This window comes from Lagopus leucura, unplaced genomic scaffold (genome assembly GCF_019238085.1).
Source record: "Lagopus leucura isolate 7727_CA_CO unplaced genomic scaffold, USGS_WTPT01 Super-Scaffold_100021, whole genome shotgun sequence".
NCBI classification, from domain to species: Eukaryota; Metazoa; Chordata; class Aves; order Galliformes; family Phasianidae; genus Lagopus; species Lagopus leucura.
This window is the reverse complement of record NW_024962274.1, coordinates 11,279,218-11,300,663: the sequence shown is the minus strand read 5'-3', so window position 1 is coordinate 11,300,663 and position 21,446 is coordinate 11,279,218. Positions and strand designations below refer to the sequence as shown.

At 43.2% G+C, this 21,446-nt stretch overlaps 1 protein-coding gene across 1 annotated transcript in view; it reads left to right on the top strand.

The window, feature by feature from the left end:
- RYK (receptor like tyrosine kinase) overlaps positions 1-21,446 on the top strand; it is a 50,356-nt gene that overhangs the window by 2,673 nt on the left and 26,237 nt on the right. Inside the window, exons 2-7 of the mRNA XM_042878334.1 lie at positions 11,925-12,046; positions 13,851-13,950; positions 14,906-15,040; positions 16,738-16,794; positions 17,616-17,760; positions 20,823-20,923. Coding sequence (XP_042734268.1) covers positions 11,925-12,046; positions 13,851-13,950; positions 14,906-15,040; positions 16,738-16,794; positions 17,616-17,760; positions 20,823-20,923 — 660 coding nt within the window. The remainder of the gene's footprint in view (positions 1-11,924; positions 12,047-13,850; positions 13,951-14,905; positions 15,041-16,737; positions 16,795-17,615; positions 17,761-20,822; positions 20,924-21,446) is intronic.

The window sequence follows — 21,446 nt, the reverse complement described above, 5'->3', positions numbered from 1 at the left end:
TGAGGAACACTGCTTGTCACAGATCTGCATCCAGCCGACGTTCAGCTCCATGTGCGTGACAGCACCGTGTGCTGGATCGCTTTTCTCCAGTCTCTATCTGTGATGTTAAACACTGAGGACAGATGGCGTTAGGTCAGTGATGAGTTATTCAGTGGAGGGTCTGTGTTTTATTGTGTGGCTTTCATTCAGATTTTCCTGTGAAAACCAAGTGTGTTCATCTACTGCAACGTTCCACCACCTGCAGTTTGCAGGATCCTGTGATCTAAAGGCACCTGGATCCCCGTTTTGCAAGTAGCGAACTGAGATGTAGAGAATGGGCTCAAAAATATCCATTAATAATAGCAATCCAGCTTTATTATGAGATTGACCTGATCTTTCAAAGTACATAGACAGCATTATTTAGCATTTAATGGCTGCATCTCTCCTGAACTTGAGTTTTGGCTGTGAGGCCTGGCAGTTCTGCAGCTCAGGCTTGCAGAGGACCTCAGGGGTGCTTCAGCTGTGAGGATGCTCCTTTCTGTCCCTGTAAATTGTCATTATCATCTTTGTGTTACTGACTGCACTCTTCAGCATTGGTCTTGTGGGCAGTATTCCTCATCACACAGCTTCTTAGCATGAATGAGATTGAAGTCCTGTGGGGGAAAATACCATGTCATCATGTTAAGCTAACTTGAGAATGTAGGAGAATCTTGGAGTCCCAAGTCCTACAGCACTTGCATTGAGCAAAGTTAATATTCTTTGGCCTAGTTTCTTCTGGTTATTCATACTGAGTGTAGTGTTCTGTTTAATTTTATATTTGCTCTTGCTTAATAACAGAGTTAAATTAGTGTTGGCTTTATGTGCTCTAAGAGTTCATTTGAAACCAGCATGCAGTTTGCTAAAGTGAGGTGTCTAGCTAAATGAAGTGCAAAACTGATGCAAGAGCTGTTGTAGCAGAGGGTTGTTTGCTCATTTCTTAGTCATGCTGCTGTGTTCCAGCCATTTAGCTTTGTTTTTCCACGAACTCAGTGACTGAGATTGGAAGGGACCTCCAAATATTTCCTCATCCTGCCCATTGCTCAGACAGAGCTGGTGCCCAACATCATGTCCAGAAGCTTCTGCTCCAAGGAGAAGACTCCACAGCTTCTGGGTGACCTGTGCCACCTGCACAATCCAGAATTGCTTCCTGAAGTCCAGAGGGAACCTCCTGCGTTTGGGTTTGTGCCTACTGCCTTGTTCTGTGTTGGGCACTGCTGAGCAGAGCCTGACTGTGTCCTTGTTGCAGGGACTTATGGCCATGGGTGTGCTCCCACTGAGCCTCTCTCCAGGCTGAGCAGCCCTAGTTCTCTTTTCCTCTCCTTACAGGCCTCCTTGCTGCAGGCCCTTCAGCATCTTCTCTTTGCTGAATTCCCTCAGGTAGCTTCATTTCTTGATGCAGACAGCTTGCTTAATGTTACTGTTTTACAGAATTCATTGCCAAAGTGCTTTGTGGTGTTTGCACTGCATTTGTAGCGACTGGAGAGCCTCTTGTCTCTGTCCATTACCTGGTTAGTTGTCATGAAAGGGACCTGGAAGGCAGGGTGCTACGATATACTGGATGTAAAGCCCCTCAATCTAATGACAGTCTGTGACTGATGCTTCTGGGATGGTTTTTTAGTGCTGTAGGTGAAACAGAGGGATTGAGGCAGGCAGGGCTTTGTGAGGATGCATGCAGCTCCATCTGGTCTCTTGCAGGCTGCAGCAGGTTGTGACAAGTTGCTTGCATCGCGAAGTTGAGCAATCTGTTTTCTGTTTGGAGCCTTTCAGTGTGCCTGGTTGCTTGTCCATCTGATTTACTGAGCACCACAGTTCATGTCAATATTGTTTTGAGGTTTATGAGAACAAGCTGCATTTTGGACTTCCTCTGCCTTTTTTCCGTTCTGTTACCTCGCTTTTAATTTACACAATTCAAATTGTGTATGGAGAGCTTCAGAGATGTGTGCAGTCATATAAACCCCTATTTGTAATGTTTACAAACCAGCAGAAGAATCTGTTTCCAGCAGCTTCCAGTAGCCTGTAGAGGCAGCCCCTGCCCTGGGTGAGGATTGCTTTGAAATCCTTTCTTTTCCATGGGACTGCTGTGATGAAGGAGGTCCAGGAAATCCTGGAGCTCTTGCAGTTGATCTGTGCAGCAGTGCTGAGGTGGAGAGTGGATTTCTGAGGTCGATTGTGTCATGCCAGCTTGCGTGATGGAATGTAAAAATGCTGGGGGCTCGGTCCAGATCCTTCCCAATAGAGGAGGCATTTGCTTTTGATGGCTGCCCCGTGTGGAGGGATGCTACTGGCAGCTGGGGCTGGGCTTCCTCACGCTGCTACCTGTGCACAGCCCTGGGAGGAAGCAGCCATTTTGGCTCCTGCGAGGCCAAGGTCTGCCTAGTGATAAACGTGTGTGGTTCCTGTAACTTTCACATCAGGCACTTGGAAGCAGTCTGACGTCTGAGACTGAAGGCTGGCCTCCCAGGAGAATGAAATCCCAGAGCTGCGTTTCTCACTGATGTGGTTTTATGCACACGTTCTGTTTGGCAGCATCTTATTTTATCATCAGGGATTGTTCGGCCTCTTTGAGCAGGTGTTCTCCCTCTGGTTCCTTGGCAGAATTGGGAACAAGGAGGAGGAAGTGAAGGTAGAGAGCTCCCTGCATGCATGAGAAAAGCCAGCTAAAAGGGCTGACAGTGCTGGGAGCAAGGCAAAGATTGAAGCTGCTGTTAAACACCAGCTGGGAAGGGGGCAAATATGCTCTAGCAGGAGAGGATTTCTTGATGACTGATTCCTACCTGAACATCCTAGTGAAACATCATGGGAGTTGCCACCATTCCTGCAGTTGCCTTTAGTTAGAGACTATTCCTTTAGTGACTGAGCGTGCGCTGCTGAAGTTGTTCTTCAGGTCCCAGCTGCAGAGGCTGAAGTGCTTTTAATCAGATGTGCCTCATGAATTGTGGTTGTTTTTCTTCTTTCTTTCTCCATGCTTTCCTGAATGGCTGCAGTACCAGCAGATCCCGTGTAAGAATGAATGCTGACACTCTCTGCAAACGCCTTGTGGCAGTACAAAGGGTGCAGTGGTAGAGGCTTCAAACGCATTATTTCTCTTCCATCTCTGCCTTTGTCCTTCCTTCAAGCGGATAACTCACATATTTGCACTGGCTGCTTTGGAGATCTGGGAGCAGAAGCAACAGCATGAAACTAATGCGATGCTTTAGAATTTCACTGCCTCTTAACTGGGTGTTGAATAGCTGTAATTAAATTAACCAGTATATTGATTTCACTGCGCTGCTTGGGAAAGATCAGGGCAGCAATGCAAGAGCTGGAGCTGCTGTTAACTGGCTTGGAAAGCTGCAGCCATGCAGCACACATAATGCCAGCAGGAGTGATGGTGAGGCTGAGCAGACTGATAAGCAAAAAAATCCTCTGACATCTGATTTGGCCTTTATGAAGTTAATTGATGGCCTGGTAGAGTAACTGCTAATAGAATGAAAGCAGCGTTAATGGGTAGCTGTTCCTGAAGTTATCGTGCCTGTGGCTGCTGGCAGGGCCACTGCTCAGCAGGTGGCTCACGCTGCTACGCTGCCCTGCTTTTCCTGCAGAGGTAAGTGGGTCAGTGCACGGGTTGATTGCTGTAACTGAAAATAGAAGTTGCAAGTGGCACAACTTCTGTGGGTAGAGGATGCTGAAATGTTGCGGGTATGCACTCTGTGTGAGTCCAAATGACTTCTGGCATACCCTGGCCAGGTAATTATGCTTTGGCTGGGAGTATTACAGCAATTCAGTCCAAAGAGATGTGCAATACTAGGGAACGTTTTATTTGAAGTGGTCGTTTCAGGGTGTGCTCTGTCATGCAACAGCAGTTCATGTGGATGAGGCTTTTCTGGTTGTGCTCTAGTCTGAATTTTTACTTCTAATCCAAAAAAGAGCAATTTAAACACGAGCAGCTTGATGTCACAAAATGATATGTGGGACATTTACCATTGCTCACAAGTTATTTTATTAGATAAATATACCAGGCTCCTACCACGTGCTAAAAATGAAGCTGTGTATTGTTTAAAAGCTTAATGCAAACTTAAGGGGAGCTCTGTTCACTTCTGTCACCTCCATCCCTGTGGCTGCACATCTCTATGCCCAGCCGTTCCATTTGCCCTTGCCTGCTCATTATGACACTGGCAATTAATGCCTCTTGGCGTGGGCAGAGTTAAAAATTGCCAACTTTCTCGTGAGTCATAGAATGGTTGGGGTTGGAAGGGACCTTTGCAGATCATCAAGTCCTGCTTGCTCTCACCTCAGCCTCCTCAAGGAGTGATATTTGCTTCCTGCCAGGTGCCTGCCCTGTGACTTCCACACATGCCTTGCAGTGAGAAAAACCTCGTATGCCAGCAATGTTGAACTTGCAAATTGAGCATCGTTAAAGCGCATTGCATCAGTGAGGTGAAACTGGCAGAAGTGAGGTGCACCATGGGTGGCAGTCAGTGAAGAGTTGTGAGGATTTAATGAGAGCTCTCAGCTGGGAGCTTCTCTTTCTGTTTGCTAGCTGCTTCCTGCTAAGATTGCCTGCTATGGAATCTTGGTTGGTTTGCAAGAATGCAGACATTGCCTTGAAGTTATGTTGAGTATTTCCTCAGATTGAAAGCCTTGCATATTGTGTTCCATCTCCTGCTGGCCAGAAGTGAACTCTGCATAGGTGTAGCAGCCCTCAGTGTGAATAGACAAAGTCTGCGTGCTCTGTGGCTGCCAGAGTGGGGTGAGCTTACAAATTAACCGTGCTATTGGCAGGGAGGTGTACAGCTCCAGGGGAACAGGAGCAGCCCCCAGGTGCTGTGTCTTAGGAGAAGGGCTGTGACAGTCAGGGAGGGAAAGTCTCTAAGTAGAGGTAGAAAGTGTATTCATGAGCACTGATGGATTCTGCCTGGTGATTTGTCTTTCCAGCTTGCCACTGCACAGGGTCTCTTGACTTTCTTTAGCATCTGGGTGAGGAATATTAAAGGCCACTTCTACCTTGTTTCCACAGTATGTAAGATTTGACTCTTTTCTTCTCTCTGCTGCTCATCTTTTCCAGAGACTTACGACTTGCAAGATGCTTAAAAACAAATATTTTGGCTTGAATTCCCAACGGACATCCATATCTGGCAGGCTGTAACACTGTGGAGAAATACAAATGCAATAGGAGATCATCTATTGCTTGCTTTAGTAAAGGAAAGCCTGCTTTTGATGGTGGGTGCATTGGATATGTACAAATAGGATGTAAGAAACGACTATTTTGAGATCCTCAGTGTTAAATTTAAAGTAATTTTGTGTTTTCTAAATGAAATTACTCATGTGGAGTTTGATTTTTCTCTCTTTTTTTTTTTTTTTTTTTTTTTAAATATCCCAGTTGGGTTTTCAGTCTTGTTTGTGCTGATTGCTGAATGGATCTAATTAAATACATTCAAATTAGGAATAGCTGCTCTGGGAAAACGTATTCTTTCCCTGCTGAAGAGGCTTCTGTATCCAAAAGCTGATTTCAGTTCTTCAGCTGTGTTTTCTTGTGCTTACCCCGATGTCTTGAAGTATCACAAGTCTTTGAGCACCTACTTGTTGAACCCCTTGCAAAGGAAGGAAGTCCCTGGCAAAGCTTTGGTCATAATGTTGATATTTCAGATTTCTGACACATTTTTCATAAGGAGGAAATGGGGAAAGAGGATGAAAGCACACATTCTTTCTTCAGTGAGGTAAACTGTTCACTGCTGGGAAAAGCCTTTGTTTTTAAGGCATTTGTTGCACAGCCCAGGCCAGTGGATGGTGATGAAGGGGTGTCACAGCCTGATGGTTGTGTGCATTGTGTCCCACAGCATCAGCCTCTGCTCTGGCCAGGGGTGTAACCCAGTGAGATGCTCAAGAACAGAGCCGTCGTCCTCTGAAACCCATAAAGCTCAGAACAAACGCAGTGTTTATACAGAACTAGTGAGCTGTTTAAGCATGTATCCCTTTTCAATTCATTTATTTCAGTGGCTGTGAGTCAGTAGCAGGGGCGGCTGGCTTTGTGATGGCTGCGGAGGTTTGACATGACACTGCAGTGATTTCTCAGCTGTTTATATACTCTGTAAAAATTACAGACTAGCATGTAAGGCAGCTGGCATTCATTTCAGTCACTTGTGTACACAGACAGCAATCTAGCAGAGGCAGACAGGTGGGAGGGCCAATGATGTCAGCTGCTCTTACCCAGATTGCTCTTAATGAAATACTACTTGTTGCAATACCAGCGCTGAGCTCATTGCAGTCTCACCTAACTCTTGCTTTGCTGCTCACTTTGAAAGCGCTGGTGTTTGAGGCAGGATCTGTCAGAACCGCCCTGTGATGATTTGAAGTCTGTTGTTTGGGGTTTTATCCTAAAAGCTGTCGTCGGCTTTGAGAAAAGCATGCTTCTACTAGGGCGTGTTGTGGGACAGCTTTGCTCTGTAAGAATAAACTCTGCTTTTTCCCATGCTGAAAGAGGCAAACTTCTTTTGTATGTCGTGCTTTAAAAAAAAGAGGGGGGGGGGGGGGGCGGACTTGAAGCAAGACTGCTTTTGCACAAGGGCACTTGAAAAGAAGCGTTTTGTTAGGCTGCTGGACTGACATGATCCAATTTTGTCAGAACACAAGGGCTGCCCAGCATCTTTTGCATTTGGGAAGGGAAATCGGCCTCTCCCCTTCCTTTCTGAGCTTCTTCAGATGTTTTGTTATGTTAAACAGCGCAAAGAATGACACTTTCTCTGTGGTGCTGCTTAAATTCACCTTTTTGTTTGTGCTTGTTGGGAAAATTTTTTCTCAAATAGGCTTGCTGGATTCCAAAAAGAGACAGAGGAGAGTCTTCAGCTTTCTTTATTCGAATAAAAGGAGTCTGCCGGGGCATTTCCCTGTAGGGTCTCTCAGTTTATCCCTGTCCCCTGACTGTGTTGTCCCTTCCCTTTCCTCACTGGTTGAAGCCCCCGGAGGTTACAGGCATCCCAATCCACCTAACACATGTGCAACCCCCCTTCACATCATGCATCACATATGTAATTAACTCCAACTTTATGCCACCCGGGCCTAATATTAATTAGCCTATTAAGCCTGAGCAGTGAGTCCAAAGTTCATAAGTTCAAGTTGTCCATCAGCCTTTGTAGCTGAAGCCTGTTGTGGTGGGACTTTACAAAGTCAGTACGAGCAGAGAGGGTTTTGCAAAGCTCTGCACGACTTATCTGCAAGGACGCCTTGTTGGCAAGCCTCTTTTAGCTCATTCTCCACTTTAATTTATTCTTTCGGGCTTGTGGAAGATGTGGAAGTTAATGAGATGTATGGGTTGCCTGGCTAAAAGGGAATCTGTTTTGCCTTGAAAGGAAAGCATTGGCTTTGCAGCTCATAGGAGCTGGTGAGGGTTCATCAAGTCTGAGTAATGAGAAACTGGATGGGTTGGTGCTGTGCACTCTGCAGATGGGCTGATTTAAGGATGCTTGGTGAAGCACGCTGCAGCTGATGTTTTACCATTGCTCATTGATTGCCAATATTCTGCTTAAACCGATAGAAGCACTTGCTCTGCAGTTTGTAACATAACAGTTTTTGCTATTTCTTTAAAATTCTTCTCCTTTCTGTTTTACAACTTGGACTGGAAAATCATTACTGAAGAACTTCCCAGTTTCTTCATTTCTTTGTAATGCATCTGTTTACTCCTAAAGCTGCCTGTTTTCTCCATTTATCACTCTACAATACATAAAATATTACATACCCATTTGGATTTGTTCCAGGAGTTCCTGGTGTATTTGTCCAACTTAGATTGCCAGGTGGAGGAAGTGTTTAACATCTTAGGAAGAACCAGACGCCTTGCAGAATAACCCTTATTTTTCCCAAGTGTTACCAGTCAGTGTGATTGCAGGGAGCATTATACATTCATGAACTCTGAGATGCTTGGAAAACTGATCTTGTTTCTGCTGTTCCTCAGCAGCCTGCTCCCTAGGCTGCTTCTGTCTTAGACTGCTGTTGCATTTGAAAGAGATGCAACCTTTTTTTAGTATGTACAGGCTTAGGCTCTGTATTGATTTTGACTTGCTGAATTTGATGCTGTCAGTTGAAGCTGCCTCTGTTAAAGTGTGCTCTTAGGGGGTCAAAACCAAACCCTGTGCTATCTGGATAAGGTCACAGTAGCATTTTGGCATAAGCACTAAGTGCTGCTGTAGGCTTGCCTTCCACTTGGGATTCTCCTGAGTATCTTCACTAGTTTAAGGGGTTAAATAGACTGAGAAGTATTCCTCCACTTTCCATTTATTCATTTATTTATTTATTCTGCATTAGCTTTTTGCCAGCTTTACTCCCTCCACTTGGCTTGCTGAAGGTTTGAATAAGTAACTTTGCGAAGCAGAAGTGAATATGAGTGTCTGAAGAAAAAGTGAAATAGTTCAGAACTGCCTTCATTCTGTAATTAGACTTCAACTGTCATGGTAATGGAGCCTGGAGTGTTTCCTGCAGACTCTGAATCAATTTATGTTGGCTCTGGACAGAGTTAATCAGTCTGGAAATGTAAGTAGTGAGGCCAGTGCAGTTCCTTTCTGTGGAAAAGGGTATGTAGCTAACAAGAACAAAACTGATGGGGGAGCAGCTCCCAGGTCAACCTGTTTGACCCTCTGAGGCTGATCATTGTCCTCCTAATTGGAAATCTGTGGAAAGAGAACCATAGAATGGCCTGGGTTGCAAAGGAGCACAGTGCTCATCCAGTTCCAACCCTCTGCTGTGTGCAGGTCACCAACCAGCAGCCCAGGCTGCCCAGAGCCACATCCAGCCTGGCCTTGGATGCCTGCAGGGATGGGGCATCCACAGCCTCCTTGGGCAACCTGTTCCAAGAGAGGTGCTGGTTGGGTGATGAGAACAGTGTGCTACCAGACAATGTCTCAGTTGCTGGTACAGTGAGGGGAAAAAGCACTGCAGAGTACTGAAGCACTGACGTTTCCAAAATTTGTACCTATGGGTTTCAGGGTTTGGGAGTGCATTTATCTGTGTTCATAGACAAAAAGTCCTGTGAGAGCTGTTGAAAGATGCTGTCTGTTATCTTAGCTGGGGAAGTTCATGATCTGCAAACACCAGAAGCTAGGAGGATCTACTGTAAAATGCCACAACGTGTTTGCTTTGGTCTTAAATTCTTTCCCAGGCATCTTCATTTAGCTCCTGATGAAGGCAAGGTGCTGAGCCAAATAGATTTGTGTTGGTTTTCTTTTTTTAAGAGTTAAGAGCTGTGCTGGAAAATCTCTTAAATTATTTTTATGTGCCAGTATTTTAATTGAAGCATAATTTTTTGAAGCAATAAAACCTGACATTCTCATGCTGCCCTTACATAATGCTGTTCAGAATCATGTAATTAACATCCCTTGTTAGTATCTAGCTTTTTATGGAAGTACAGGCATTAAAATACTGGTGGTCTGTGTAAATCAAATTACTCAATATTGTAGCATGCTGCTTCTATTAAAGCTTAATGATTTGATTGATCTTCTCTAGGGTAATTTGTTTCTGTACGCCTTCAGATACTGCTGCACATGAAGCTGCCAAGCATAAATACCTTCAGCCTTTTGTCCTAATGGCAATTTTATTGCTGTGCACCGCTCATCTTCTCTGAATGGTTTCTCCATAAAAGTTATATTAAATCCAGAACTGTCCCCTTGAAAATCTCACAGTGTTGGAAGCTTGAACCTCTGGTCATTGATGAGACCCTTCATCAAACAGGAGAACGTGGTTTTATTTCCAGATCAGTTTCACTGCTCCACTTCCACTGTTTCCCCTGCCCATCCTTCTGCCCTGTAACTTATTCCAATAACTTGTGCATACTGAGCTTCTGACAGGCTTCGTTTTGTTGATGCCTGTACATTTTCCCATCTTGTTCAGATCCACTGGCAAGAGTCTGGTACCTGCGAGCTCTTCTGCATACACCTTTCCGTGTGTCCACATCTGATGCAGATTTGGTACACGGTAATAATTAGCATAGAGTAGTAATTGCCCATATAATAATTACCAGGGCAAGTTGTTTTGAAAGCTGTCTTTTGAGAGGTTGTCAGAGTTTTAATGTTGGTTCAGTGTGTGTGTGTGTGTGTGTGTTCCCCCTGCTCTGATTTCTTCCCATTTGTTCTTCAGTGGAAAAATGGACACGTTGGAGAAGTGTAACCTTGATTTGGATATATTTTTAATACCAGCTCAGTCTGACTAGTCAGCACTTAGGGAACCACATGCATCTTTTCCTGTTCAGGATCTTGTTTCAGTGCACGTGTCCCTGCCTTGCCCTGTTCTGTTGGTGCGTTTTGTACATCCAGTCTTTGGGGTTCTCAGCCCTTCCCCCCCACCCCATATCTGTGATTGTATACTCTTGGGTTGCTGATGTTTCAGGACATTAATGAGCCAGCAGGGAATAAAAGGAAGAAGAATATCTTGGCTGCAGCTCTATGTCTTGTGAAAGCGAGGTGGATTAAACCAAGTGTTGGAATAGGAGAGCGCTCAGCACTTTGCACTGACATACACCGTCATTGCACAGAGCCAAACTCTCTCAGGCTAGTTTTCTTTTCAAATGCAGCATATCTGTGAAGGCTTTTCCAGTTTTCTTGACTATCCAGCCATAGTAAAAACAGCTCCATTATTGATGTTCTCAGTTGCACCAGTGGTATTTCAGTTGAACTCTGTGCTGGGTGGCTCGTGGCTGAAGCCTGCACCTGTGTCTGGTTTGCCCAGCACTCTCCTGCTGTATCGTGTATCCTGTGCTGGTTAGTGTTTAGTGAAAGCAGTGTATGAAATGAGACAAAATGGCATTGATTACAAATACAGTACAGTTTTATCCTGAGTATACAGAGCCTAAAGTAATTTTACAGTGGCAGGGAAATGGGGCTAATATGTAGTGACTGTTTTATTACAAATTGCTGATAATACCCAGGGCAAACTTTTGAGACCTGTCTTGTATTCACTGCATCCCTGTGCAGCAAACAGTAATGACAGCTTAAGTAATGGTAATATCAGAGTGTGCATCTTAAAGTACCTCGTTACTCTTCTTTAAATAGGTCTGTTGGTCTTCCAGTTCTGTAGGTGTACTGAGAAGTTCAGAAAGCAAATTGTAAATACTAAATATTATTATTATAGAATCATAGAATCAGCAAGGTTGGAAAAGACCTTCAAGATCACCCAGTCCAACCGTTCACCTATTCCCAATAGCTCCTACTAAACCATGTCCCTCAACACAACATCCAGTCTTTCCTTGAACACCCCCAGGCTCGGTGACTCCACCACCTCCCTGGGCATCCATTGCAGTGCCTGACCACCCTTTCTGAAAAGTAATACTTCCTCATGTCCAGCCTGAATCTCCCCTGCCGTAGCTTGAAGCCATTCCCTCTGGTCCTATCACTTTTGTATACAAATGCAATTTCTCTCATTATGTGCTTTGTGTTCTGATCTAATTACCTTGAAATTGATTTCATAGTGCATATGTGTTTCTTGGCCTGAGTGGTTTGAAGAGCAATCAAGAAATGAGCTATTCCAGAAGAATTGACTGCAATTAAAGAGCTGATAATCCATAGCAGCTTACTTTGAGGGTACATGGCTGTAAATAAGAGGAGGTTGGATGCATGATTCCCAGTGATAGGCAGGTTTGTTTGTAAGAGTCTGTAGTGCCTCTTTTGGAAGTAACGAACCCCATGAAGTGTCTTGTTTTCTTCCATCACATTCCAACATCTACCTGTTTATTAGGGTGTAAGGCTATTGCTTTCCCAGGAGCTTGGAGCACAGTGCTGATGTGTGAGCACTGATTTCCAAGCCTGCAATTGAATTTTTGGACTCGAGGAAGTATTTGCTTTAAGATTCAAATAAGAAGTGGAGCTGGTGGTGCTGAGAGTTGTTCTGTTCTGGCGTGTTACTGCTGGTTCTCTCCTGCCTTACTTGTTCTCCTCCTGTTCTTATTACAGGACTGGATGCGGAGTTATCTTACGTGAGGAATGATGTTGTCAATCATTATGCATTGTCCTTCAATCTCCTAATTCCCAGCGAAACCAACAATCTTCACTTCAGTTGGCATGCTAAATCCAAGGTAAGCAGGCAAAGCTTCTGCACTGCAGTGCATGGTCTGTGTTGCTTGGTGATCAGCTGCTGTTATAATTGGGTTTTTTTTGTGGACAATAATACATGATAGGTACAAAAGATATTATGTATTGTTATAGCTACTTTTTTGTTTATTTGATTGCAGAAAATAAATTGTTACATATTGGAACTGTCCCTTTCTTGTTTCAGAAAGGTTAAAAGCTTCTTCTGAAGCACTCTATTTCTTTTGTAAGAATAAATAAAGCTACTGCCTGTGTCATCTCTTCTGGTGGTGAACTGAATGCACGGAAGCAGCAGCCATGAACTGAGGCCTCAGCCTTTGGAAATCAAATGTAGAACAGTTGTATTTTAGAGTTTCCTAAAAGCATACTCCTGGAGATGAGGAGAATCTATAAAATTAGCATCTAGTATGTCATTATTGAGCCTCAATTAAATGGAAGGGGCTTTTTATTTCAGTTAATTACTGTAGTTGGAGCATACAGCAACAGCTGTCATAAAGATTGCGTATGCTTTCACCTTGTGAAGGCTTTCCAGTTACTTAATTTATTTTTGTAGGTGAAATGATCTGTTTAGTCTCTGCCAGACCTTTTTTTTTTTTAAACCTGAGCAATGATTATTCTTCTGTTCTTAAACAGGAATGACTGAAATAAAAACAGTAATGTTTAATAGCTTCACTAATGCAATTTCTAACGATTCCATCTGCCAGTGTTCTTGCTGAGGTGTAGCTTCTTACAGGGTACGAATTTTGACCCACGAAAGCTATTGCATGTAATGTCCTTCTGCTTCATACCACGTTCCATTTTCACAGGCAGTCAGTTGCTGTTTGAACAGGACCTCTGGGGGAGTTTCCTCGTCGTTACAAGTTCAGCTGGGAGCTACAAGCATTGCTCTCCCTGCCCTGAGCCTCCTTGTCACTGCCTGTGAATTTGGAATAGGATTTTTACAGGATAGCTTTCTAATTGATGTTGAAGGGACCTCTGAAAGTCCTTTGGGTTCCTCCTCTGCTCAGTCAGGGCCACCCAGAGCAGGGTGCCCAGGACCATGTTCAGAAGCTTTTGAACTTTGAGGAGGAGACCCCTCCCAACCTCTCTGGACACCCTGTGCCAGTGCTATATCATCATGTAGCACAGAAGTGTTTCCTGGTGTTGCAGTTTGTGCTCTGTGCCTTTTGTGCTGTCACTGGGCACTGCTGAGGAGAGCCTAGCTCTGTCCTCGTTGTCCCCTACCTGCAGGTATTTATGGACATAGATGAGATCCCCCTGAGCCTCCTCCTCTTTAGGCTGAGGAACCTCAGCTCCTCAGTCTCTGCTCACAGGAGAGGTGCTCCAGGCCCTTTAGCACCTTACTGGCTCTGCGTTGGACTTTTTCCAGTATGCCCAGCTCTCTCTTGTTCTGAGCCTCCCAGTACAAGCCGTGGTACTCCAGGTGCAGTCTCACCAGTGCTGGGCAGCGTGAAAAGATCACCTTTTTTTTTTTTGACCTACTGGTATACTTTGCCTAATGCAGCCAAGAATGCCATCAACCTTGCTAGAACATCAATCAGCAGTGTGCATCTTGGTGTCTACCAAGACTCTTAGGCCCTTTAATTCCAGGCTGCTTCCCAGCTGGGTGTCCCCAGAGTGCCCTGGTGCTTGGGGTTGTTGCGATTCCCTTCCTTCCCTCCCCCCCCCCAGAAATAAGATATGGGATTTTATTTATTCTTATTTTGAGGAAAAAGTATCAAACAGTATATAGCATTTCTTCTTACTGCTTTGAAGATTTATGTGTCTCCAATCTCCCAACTGTTGTTACAGGTTGAGTATAAACTGGGATTTCAGGTAGATAATCCCATGGCTATGGCTGTGCCCCAGGCCAACATTTCCTTACAAGGAGAAGTTCCTCGCACCCTCTCAGGTAAATGTTAACCCCACACCTCCTGTAGAGCTGGTACTGATAGCATGAGCTTTCTAACCCTTTTCTGTTAAACATGATATGCTTACAAGTCTTCTGCAACAGTTACAACATTGCTGAAAGAGTATTAGGCACTGTGACTGCTGGTGTGAGAGAAATGTCTTTCCCTTTGTTTAGTGGAGGATAGAGATCTGCTTCTGAAAGGAAACATGACACACACAAGCTTCCTATTCCCTTTCAACAATAGTAATTAGCAGTTGCATGAACTTTAAAGTCCGTGCCTTTGAATTTTGCTAGCCTACAGTTACCTAATGTCAAGATGTAGGGAGCTATTAACATGTGAAAGCTTTTATGGTAGGTTTAAAACTGAGAAAACTGTTTGAGTACCTAGTAGGTCTTCTGTGCAGAGTTTTTAATAGGAAGTGTTTCAGGAGGTGTGCAGACGATCACGGTGCCTTGCTGACTCAGTGACAGTTCCTCACTGCCTTGTGCTCTGTGGGAATAAAGTATTTATTTTGATGTTGGCTTGTACCACTTCTTTGTGGAGGCAGACACCAGGGAATCAGACTTGTTGTGTCTGCTCTGCTGGCATCAATAATTCTGGTATGTAAGCTAGAAAATAAATACTGTCAGATTAGTTCAAGCTCGGATTGCAGTCAGACTTGCACAGACTGAAATATTCAAACTTAACTATTGTGGCAGAAGCTAACTTTCATACTGGCTGAAAAAGCAATGAGGAAAATGGAATTTTCTGGTTTTGGGTGATGAGTTTTCTGTTGTGAGAGGGCTTCAGCTCTGGAGTTAGTGGATGGCTAGTGGTCACAGTGAAAACTGTGAACTGTAATATGACACAATTAAATTCATTGAAAAATACACCCTTTAGGCTTTTGTGATTGTCACATGATGTCTGAGATGTGCTCAAATGTGACTGTGCTGTCTGTTTGTTGTCTGTTTGCAGTGTTTCGTGTTGAACTCTCCTGCACTGGCAGACTCGACTCCGAGGTCACAATATTAATGCAGCTCAACTTGACAATAAACTCATCCAAAAACATCACAGTTTTAAATTTCAAACGAAGGAAAATGTGCTACAAAAGTAAGGCACTGTTTCAAGTACTAAGCAGTTTTTAGATAGATAAAGGGAATAGGAAGGATTAAGGACACAAGTAGCCATCCACAAGCGTGGATTACAGAGGGAATGGTAATAATTCAGCTTCCAGACAAAAAATGTGGACTGTTGGAAGAATTGGTGATGAAGGAATGAATTGCTCAAGTATTGTGCTGCATTGAGTCCACCAAATGTCCAAGGATGCACATATGCAAAATGTGTGTGAATATGTGGCTTTTTAGCACATCACACTCATGTTCCTTGGCATTCATGTTGTGAGAAAATTATCCTTAATTCAGAACGTATCTCTTTATAGTGTAAGTGGGGGCCTTTCTGATCCTCTTTTAAGGATAGGAATTCTTCACTTTGTGATTTCCTAGGTGCTTTTTCAGGTGTTCTAAGTGGAGGAAGTCTTGTCTCTTTATACATTCCTGCCTTTCTGAGCTGCTGAATGAGCTGAGGGGATTTCCATAAGCACTACACTGTTATCAGGGTGCATGAAATAGAACCACTTCCTCAATTACTCAGAAGTAATTCTAACAAAGATCACGTTTCTGTGGGTTCATAATCATGTCAATAGCTTTTTTTGACAGTTGTGTGTTGAGTGGTGTAGAGCATCTGGGGATTTCTAATTTAATTTAGTGTGTAAGGTAGCACGATGTGGGAACTTGCTAGTGGTTTTGCTCAAGGCATTCCTAATAAGTGCTTGGAAGGTTCAAAAAAGAAGCAAAATTCTCAGATCTTTCTTTTTCTGGCTTCCTTTTTTTGTGAAGTTGATCAAACTGCAGCAGCTCCCTAAGGAGTCAGCAGGGGCTGTGCTGGGGAGGAGGTGGCTGCTTGCAGCTGGGAGCACGAATGAGGATGTGGGTCTGGGTCTTTGCACTCACAGAAATCCATTACTTTGCCTCAGGTCTATGTGGAACCTCAGTGAGTTCATCTGAAGCGATCCCTGCAGCCTGCTTTCCCTTGATTTGCACTTGCCATTATTAGAGTGACCAATAATAAGCTTAATGAAGACTTATCCCCTTCCCAAAGAACTGTTTTCACACAAGTAGCCAAGCGTGTCCATGTGGCTTTTGTTCTTTTTTTCAATAAATAAATAAATAGACATTTCCTTTGCCATTCTTCAGTTTTAATGATTGCATGATTGCAGCATCAGCTGAGAAGGCAAGGTGCCCAGGGCTGCACCCCTTAATTTCTTCATAGATAAGTTGTGTTAAAATCTGAGTAATATTCACTGAACATTCAATCAATAAAATAATTGTTATCCTGTAGGATAGTTGTATTGTATCCTGTAGGAGCTGATTCTGTGGGGTTTTTGTTTAGTGTACATACATACAGTCATTCTGTTCCTGTCTTTTCTACTCTGCTGCTTTGCACTTTCTTGGACAAGCAGAAGGGTAAGTAGATCCAGTGGGTTCAAACATAGCCTCAGTGGACACATGTTAGTGGTGAAATACCTGACCCGTGTGTCTTGAAGCAGTGTGATTTATTTTATTTTAATTACTACTATGCAGTGGTTAGGCATTTTAAAATGGAAATCTGGAGGTAACTGTAGTCATTAAGTCAGCTTGTCTGTTTGGAAAAGCAGATTTGTTTTTCCTGAAATGAGGCAATTGATTTCCTTTGAAGGACTGCAGTAATACATGTTTATTAAGCTTAATGGCTTTCTCTCATCTGTTTAGAGCTTGAACCAGAGGTAAAATCTCCAACATCTGACAAAAACAGCAGCAAGGCTATCTGTAAGTAATCTTGATTGTATCTCCTTCTCCAAGTGTAAACAAAATAAAAACTGGGGATATTCTTTGTTTTCACAGCTTTCCCTATGAAAACAACCCCCAAGTTGCTTCTACTAAACCCAGTATTTTAGTGGGATTTCTGCTGATGGGTTTATCTGGGAATATGCTCTAGTGAAGAGGAAGAAAATTACACCTACTCTCGCAGCAGCTTTTTTCTAAATCATATCTTTGGGGATCAGTTTTACTGCACATTACTCTAATCAATCTCTTGACCTCAGGACCTGTGTGGTTTGCAGTTTTGACTTCATTCATTTCTGATAATTAGTTTCCTTTAACTCTCGTGCCCCTTCTGCATGGAATCGACTGACTGTGCTCATTCTGTGGCAGCAGAAACACAAACACGTCTGCCAAAATGCTTTGGGAAGCAGTGGATAGTTGCTCAGTTTACCTTTTTCTACTCATGGTCTCTTCCAAGGTCGTTGTTATGCACAAAACATGATTGTAAACTGGAAGTGGCTAGAATTGCTCAGGAGCCCTACTGATAAAATGTGCCTTCTCCTGCTCCCATCCCTTGGGCTCGTGTCCCTGCTCAGCAGGGAGGGAACCACAGTGCCCCATAGTTGCGGGGACGCCCTTGTCTGTCTCTGTGCCAGCCCCTTCACCTGCTGGACCCTGGTGGTGGGAATGCTTGGGATGAGCCTTGAAGCAGTTCTGTCATCCTGCTGTGTCAGCTTTTTGGGAACTAACAGAATATCTGTGGTTGCTTTTTTTTTGTGTGTGTGTTTTTGAGGCCGATTCAGAAGCTTTTCACCTTTGTATTTCAGATGATCCTGTAAATGCAGCTCCCACCACTTCTACCCGTGTGTTTTACATCAGCGTAGGCGTGTGCTGTGCTGTTATATTCCTGGTGGCAATAATACTAGCTGTCTTGCATCTCCACAGTATGAAAAGGATAGAATTGGACGACAGGTATGTATTCAGAGTTTTCAGGGGCTTTTGGGGGGATGTATTTATGCAGACTTTTGGGATTCCTGGCCTCAGATATAAGCTTGCTGTAGTAACGTGCAGTTTCTGCTAAGCTGCAGCAGCAGCTAGTATGTAGTTGTGCTAAGTGCTGTACTGCAGTAAGGCAGCAGTTGCAGGTGATGATGTGGAGGGTTGTGGTTCACTTTGATATAGGTGTAAAGTTTGGGAATTACAAGTGTTTGGTTACAAAGCTGAAAATCTCTCTTTCCCAGATGTATTTTTCAATTCAATTAAACCAAATTGGCACACGGGGGAGAAAACCTTGTAATGCAAACTCAGGGACCATGCAGTTGACACGCACATCTCCTTTTCAGTGTTTTGAGTGGGATTTTTCTGAGTGGGGAATAAACACCAAGAATTATACTGAAGCTCTCTTGGAGGCTATTTGAACAAGCTGCATCAGATGCAACTGTGCAAGACCTGGGAATTTTGAAACTGAATACTTTGGAAAAGCAGTTGGGTGTGTAGGTAGTTTCCATCTTTAAAAGGGTTTTTGAATGGTTTTGGTTCTTGCATGCAGCCTTTCAAGGCTGTCCTCTGCCTTGGGCAGATGCTTTTCATTCAGCCTTTGCTACTTCTGTGTTCCCATATCACCTGGATTTTGGAGGATTAGCTATACTACGTAGAATTGGTGCCTGAAGAGTTTTTCTCAGTCCCTGATCATCTGACCAAATGACCTGCCAGCTTTCCTCAATTTACTTGTTCCTAAATTGAAGATTTTTAAGTAATAGAGAATATTGAAAGACGCACAGCTTTGTTTGCTTCATAAAAGAAAAGCGTTTAATCTGGTATATTTAAATATGTTCCTCTAGGAGGTTTTGAGAGGCTGTGCCTCAGTCTGGCAGCGTGATCAAATTGCCTTTTCTTCCACTGATTTTTTTGCAGTGTGAATAAGAGCCCGCAAATGCTTAGCTGAGAAACTGCTTCAGTGTTTTAATTCAACCCTCAGTGTTACACACTAGTAATATATATGATCAGTGACTGCCTGATGGAGCAACGGGGCCAGGAATGCATGGGAGAAGAAACAACTTTTGATTTGGTTTTGAATAAGAAGCTCAGAATATTTCTGCAAAGGGGATCTGAATCAAAGATGATTCATTGTGAGGGTTAGTAACCTCACAGGAGCAACAGATTAAAACAAATCCTGCTGCTATTGCCCTTAATTTCAAAAGGCAGAGCTAGATAAAAATGAGATTGTTAAATAAAAGTTAAAAATGGGCAGCTGAGTTTATGGGCTGCATTGGACTATTTGAGAACATTGTATTAAAAGTTCAGAGCAAATGCTTACATATCTTCTATCAAAGGCACTTTAAAGAGTGCCAGAGAAAGTTGGCATGGCTTAACAGCGGAATAATGGGCGTAGTTAAAAGCAAGGATTAGTCCTTAAAAAGCTGAGATTGCATGCGAGTGAGAAGACAAAGATAATAAATACAAGTTGAACCTAAAAATACAATAAAGCCGACCAAAAAAAGATGTTTCTTAAGCTTGCCACAGGCTCAAAACAGCTCTTTTTTCAGACTTGTCAGCAGCAAGAAGCCAGCCAGAGAGATCTGTCTGGCTGGTAGGTGATCAGGTTACAAAAGGAGTTTTCAGGGAAGGAAAAGTGATAGGAGAAAAAGCTCTATCAGTGTTGACTGTGGTGGCTGTGTCGGAGCACTGCTTCCTGGGGGACTTACTGGAGAGTGAATCACAATGGGGAGCTTTGAAGACACAGTTCAAATGGCAACTTATTATCACTCATTTTTTTTGCTAGCAGCAGACAATATTCTTTCAAAAACTCTGAAGGAAGTGGAGTAGTTAGACTGTGAGCTTTGGCTTTTGACTTTGTGCAGGGAAAAAAAAAGCTGGAACTCTGTAGCTGGAAAACAGCAGGTGTTGGAGTAACATAAGGGGAAAAAAAATCCACGTCAGTACAAGTCTCTGTTGTTCACAGTAAGCCTGATGTTTTCTATTGAGTATTTGCTTCTGTTAGGAAATGGGGACAAAAATACATTAGTAGGTACATCTGTGGTTATGATTTAAAAAAGAAAAGTAATTTCTTACCCATTTTATCTTAGAAGAAAGAAAAAGGAAGTCCTGCTTCACAAACATAACATCCTTGAGGGCATCAGCAAATATGTCCAGAAAATCCTACAGGAATAGCCAGCACTGCTAGCTCAGTGCTCAGTAGCAGTCCCAAATGCAAATGTTACTATTCTGCAGGAGAGGCCATTGCAGCTGCAGTAACTTCTTTGACAGAATTTTGTCCTGTGGATAAGACAGGAAGCATCTTAACACATCTTAAATTGAACACAGTGTGTGGGTATGGCCCTTCTGTTGCCAAGAAAATTCACTGAAGGGCTTGTGGGAAGAGGAAAGAAGGACAATCAGTGAAAAATGGCAAAGCAGGCTTGATGTTTTGATCTGCAAAAGAGACCTGAGGCAGATAAATGGGTGCAGGCTGAACTGCAGGACAGTGTCTTGATGTTTGTTCTCACACAGGAGGTAGGAAGCACCACTATGCTGAACTTTTCCTTGCAGCCTGTTAGGTATCACTAGTGCCTATCTGCTGCCGTGTGAATGACCTGTGCCTTTCTGGCTTTACTCTCCTTGCAAACTCTTGTTAAGTTAGCATTGCCTTCAGTGAGATGCTGGCACCAAGAAGTAAAGACATACGAGTCTTCTCTGGAATGTAATGGTTTTGTTGTTTCTGGCATGGGAGAATGTCTTTTGCAATAAATGTTTTGTCAGTTTGTGTACCTCCATTTTTCAAAGGTGGGGAAAGCAAACCAAAAAATAGTCAGTCTACATGAAAATAAGGAAGAAGTCATTAGCTGTCGAGGGACAGAAGTGCTAAGGTGTTTTTTTAGTTACTCAAAATACAGTTCAGTGTGCGTGAGACTTCAAAAGGCAGTATTTTCAAAGTTCAATCTGGAAAATCTATGTTCAGCTTCGATACGTTAATTTTGAGTTTAATGCAGTAGCACACAGTCACGTTCATGTCCAATTTTGTTTTTATAAAACAGCATCAGTGACAGCAGCAGCTCCCAAGGCTTATCCCAGCCTTCCACGCAGACCACGCAGTACTTGAGAGCTGACACACCCAACAATGCAACGCCAGTAACCAGTAAGTGTTAATCCAATCACAGGCCTCTGCCACAGACTGCCTTGGATGCAGTGGAGTGTTAGTATGGGTTGCACTGATTCTGTATTAAGGAAGGCAGAAAAGCAGGAATAATCTCCTGGCCGTCAGTTTCTCTTCAGAGTTTGCATGATGTATGGTTTTATCCACCTTTGGCATTCACAGTCAAGATTGAAATCTACATATGGTCTGGGATGCTGGAGTCATCTTATGAGTGTGATGGTGTGACAAGGATGACATGTTCATGCTTTCTTTTAAGTAGCTTTTCTTGATTTTATTTCTTTTTAAGGAGATGGGAGACAGTGAAATAAAAAGTGTAAAGTGACAGTGCTTTATATGCTCTGTAATAGATCAATCTGGGAACTGATACTAGCTACATTCTATGTCAGTTCTGTGATTCCTGAAGGTATTTGTTATCTACAGAGAGTGTTTACTTCTGCAATTACTATTCATCAGCCTTAGTGGAAGGATGTCTTGTACAGCATAATGCTATTGAAGGGACCTTTCC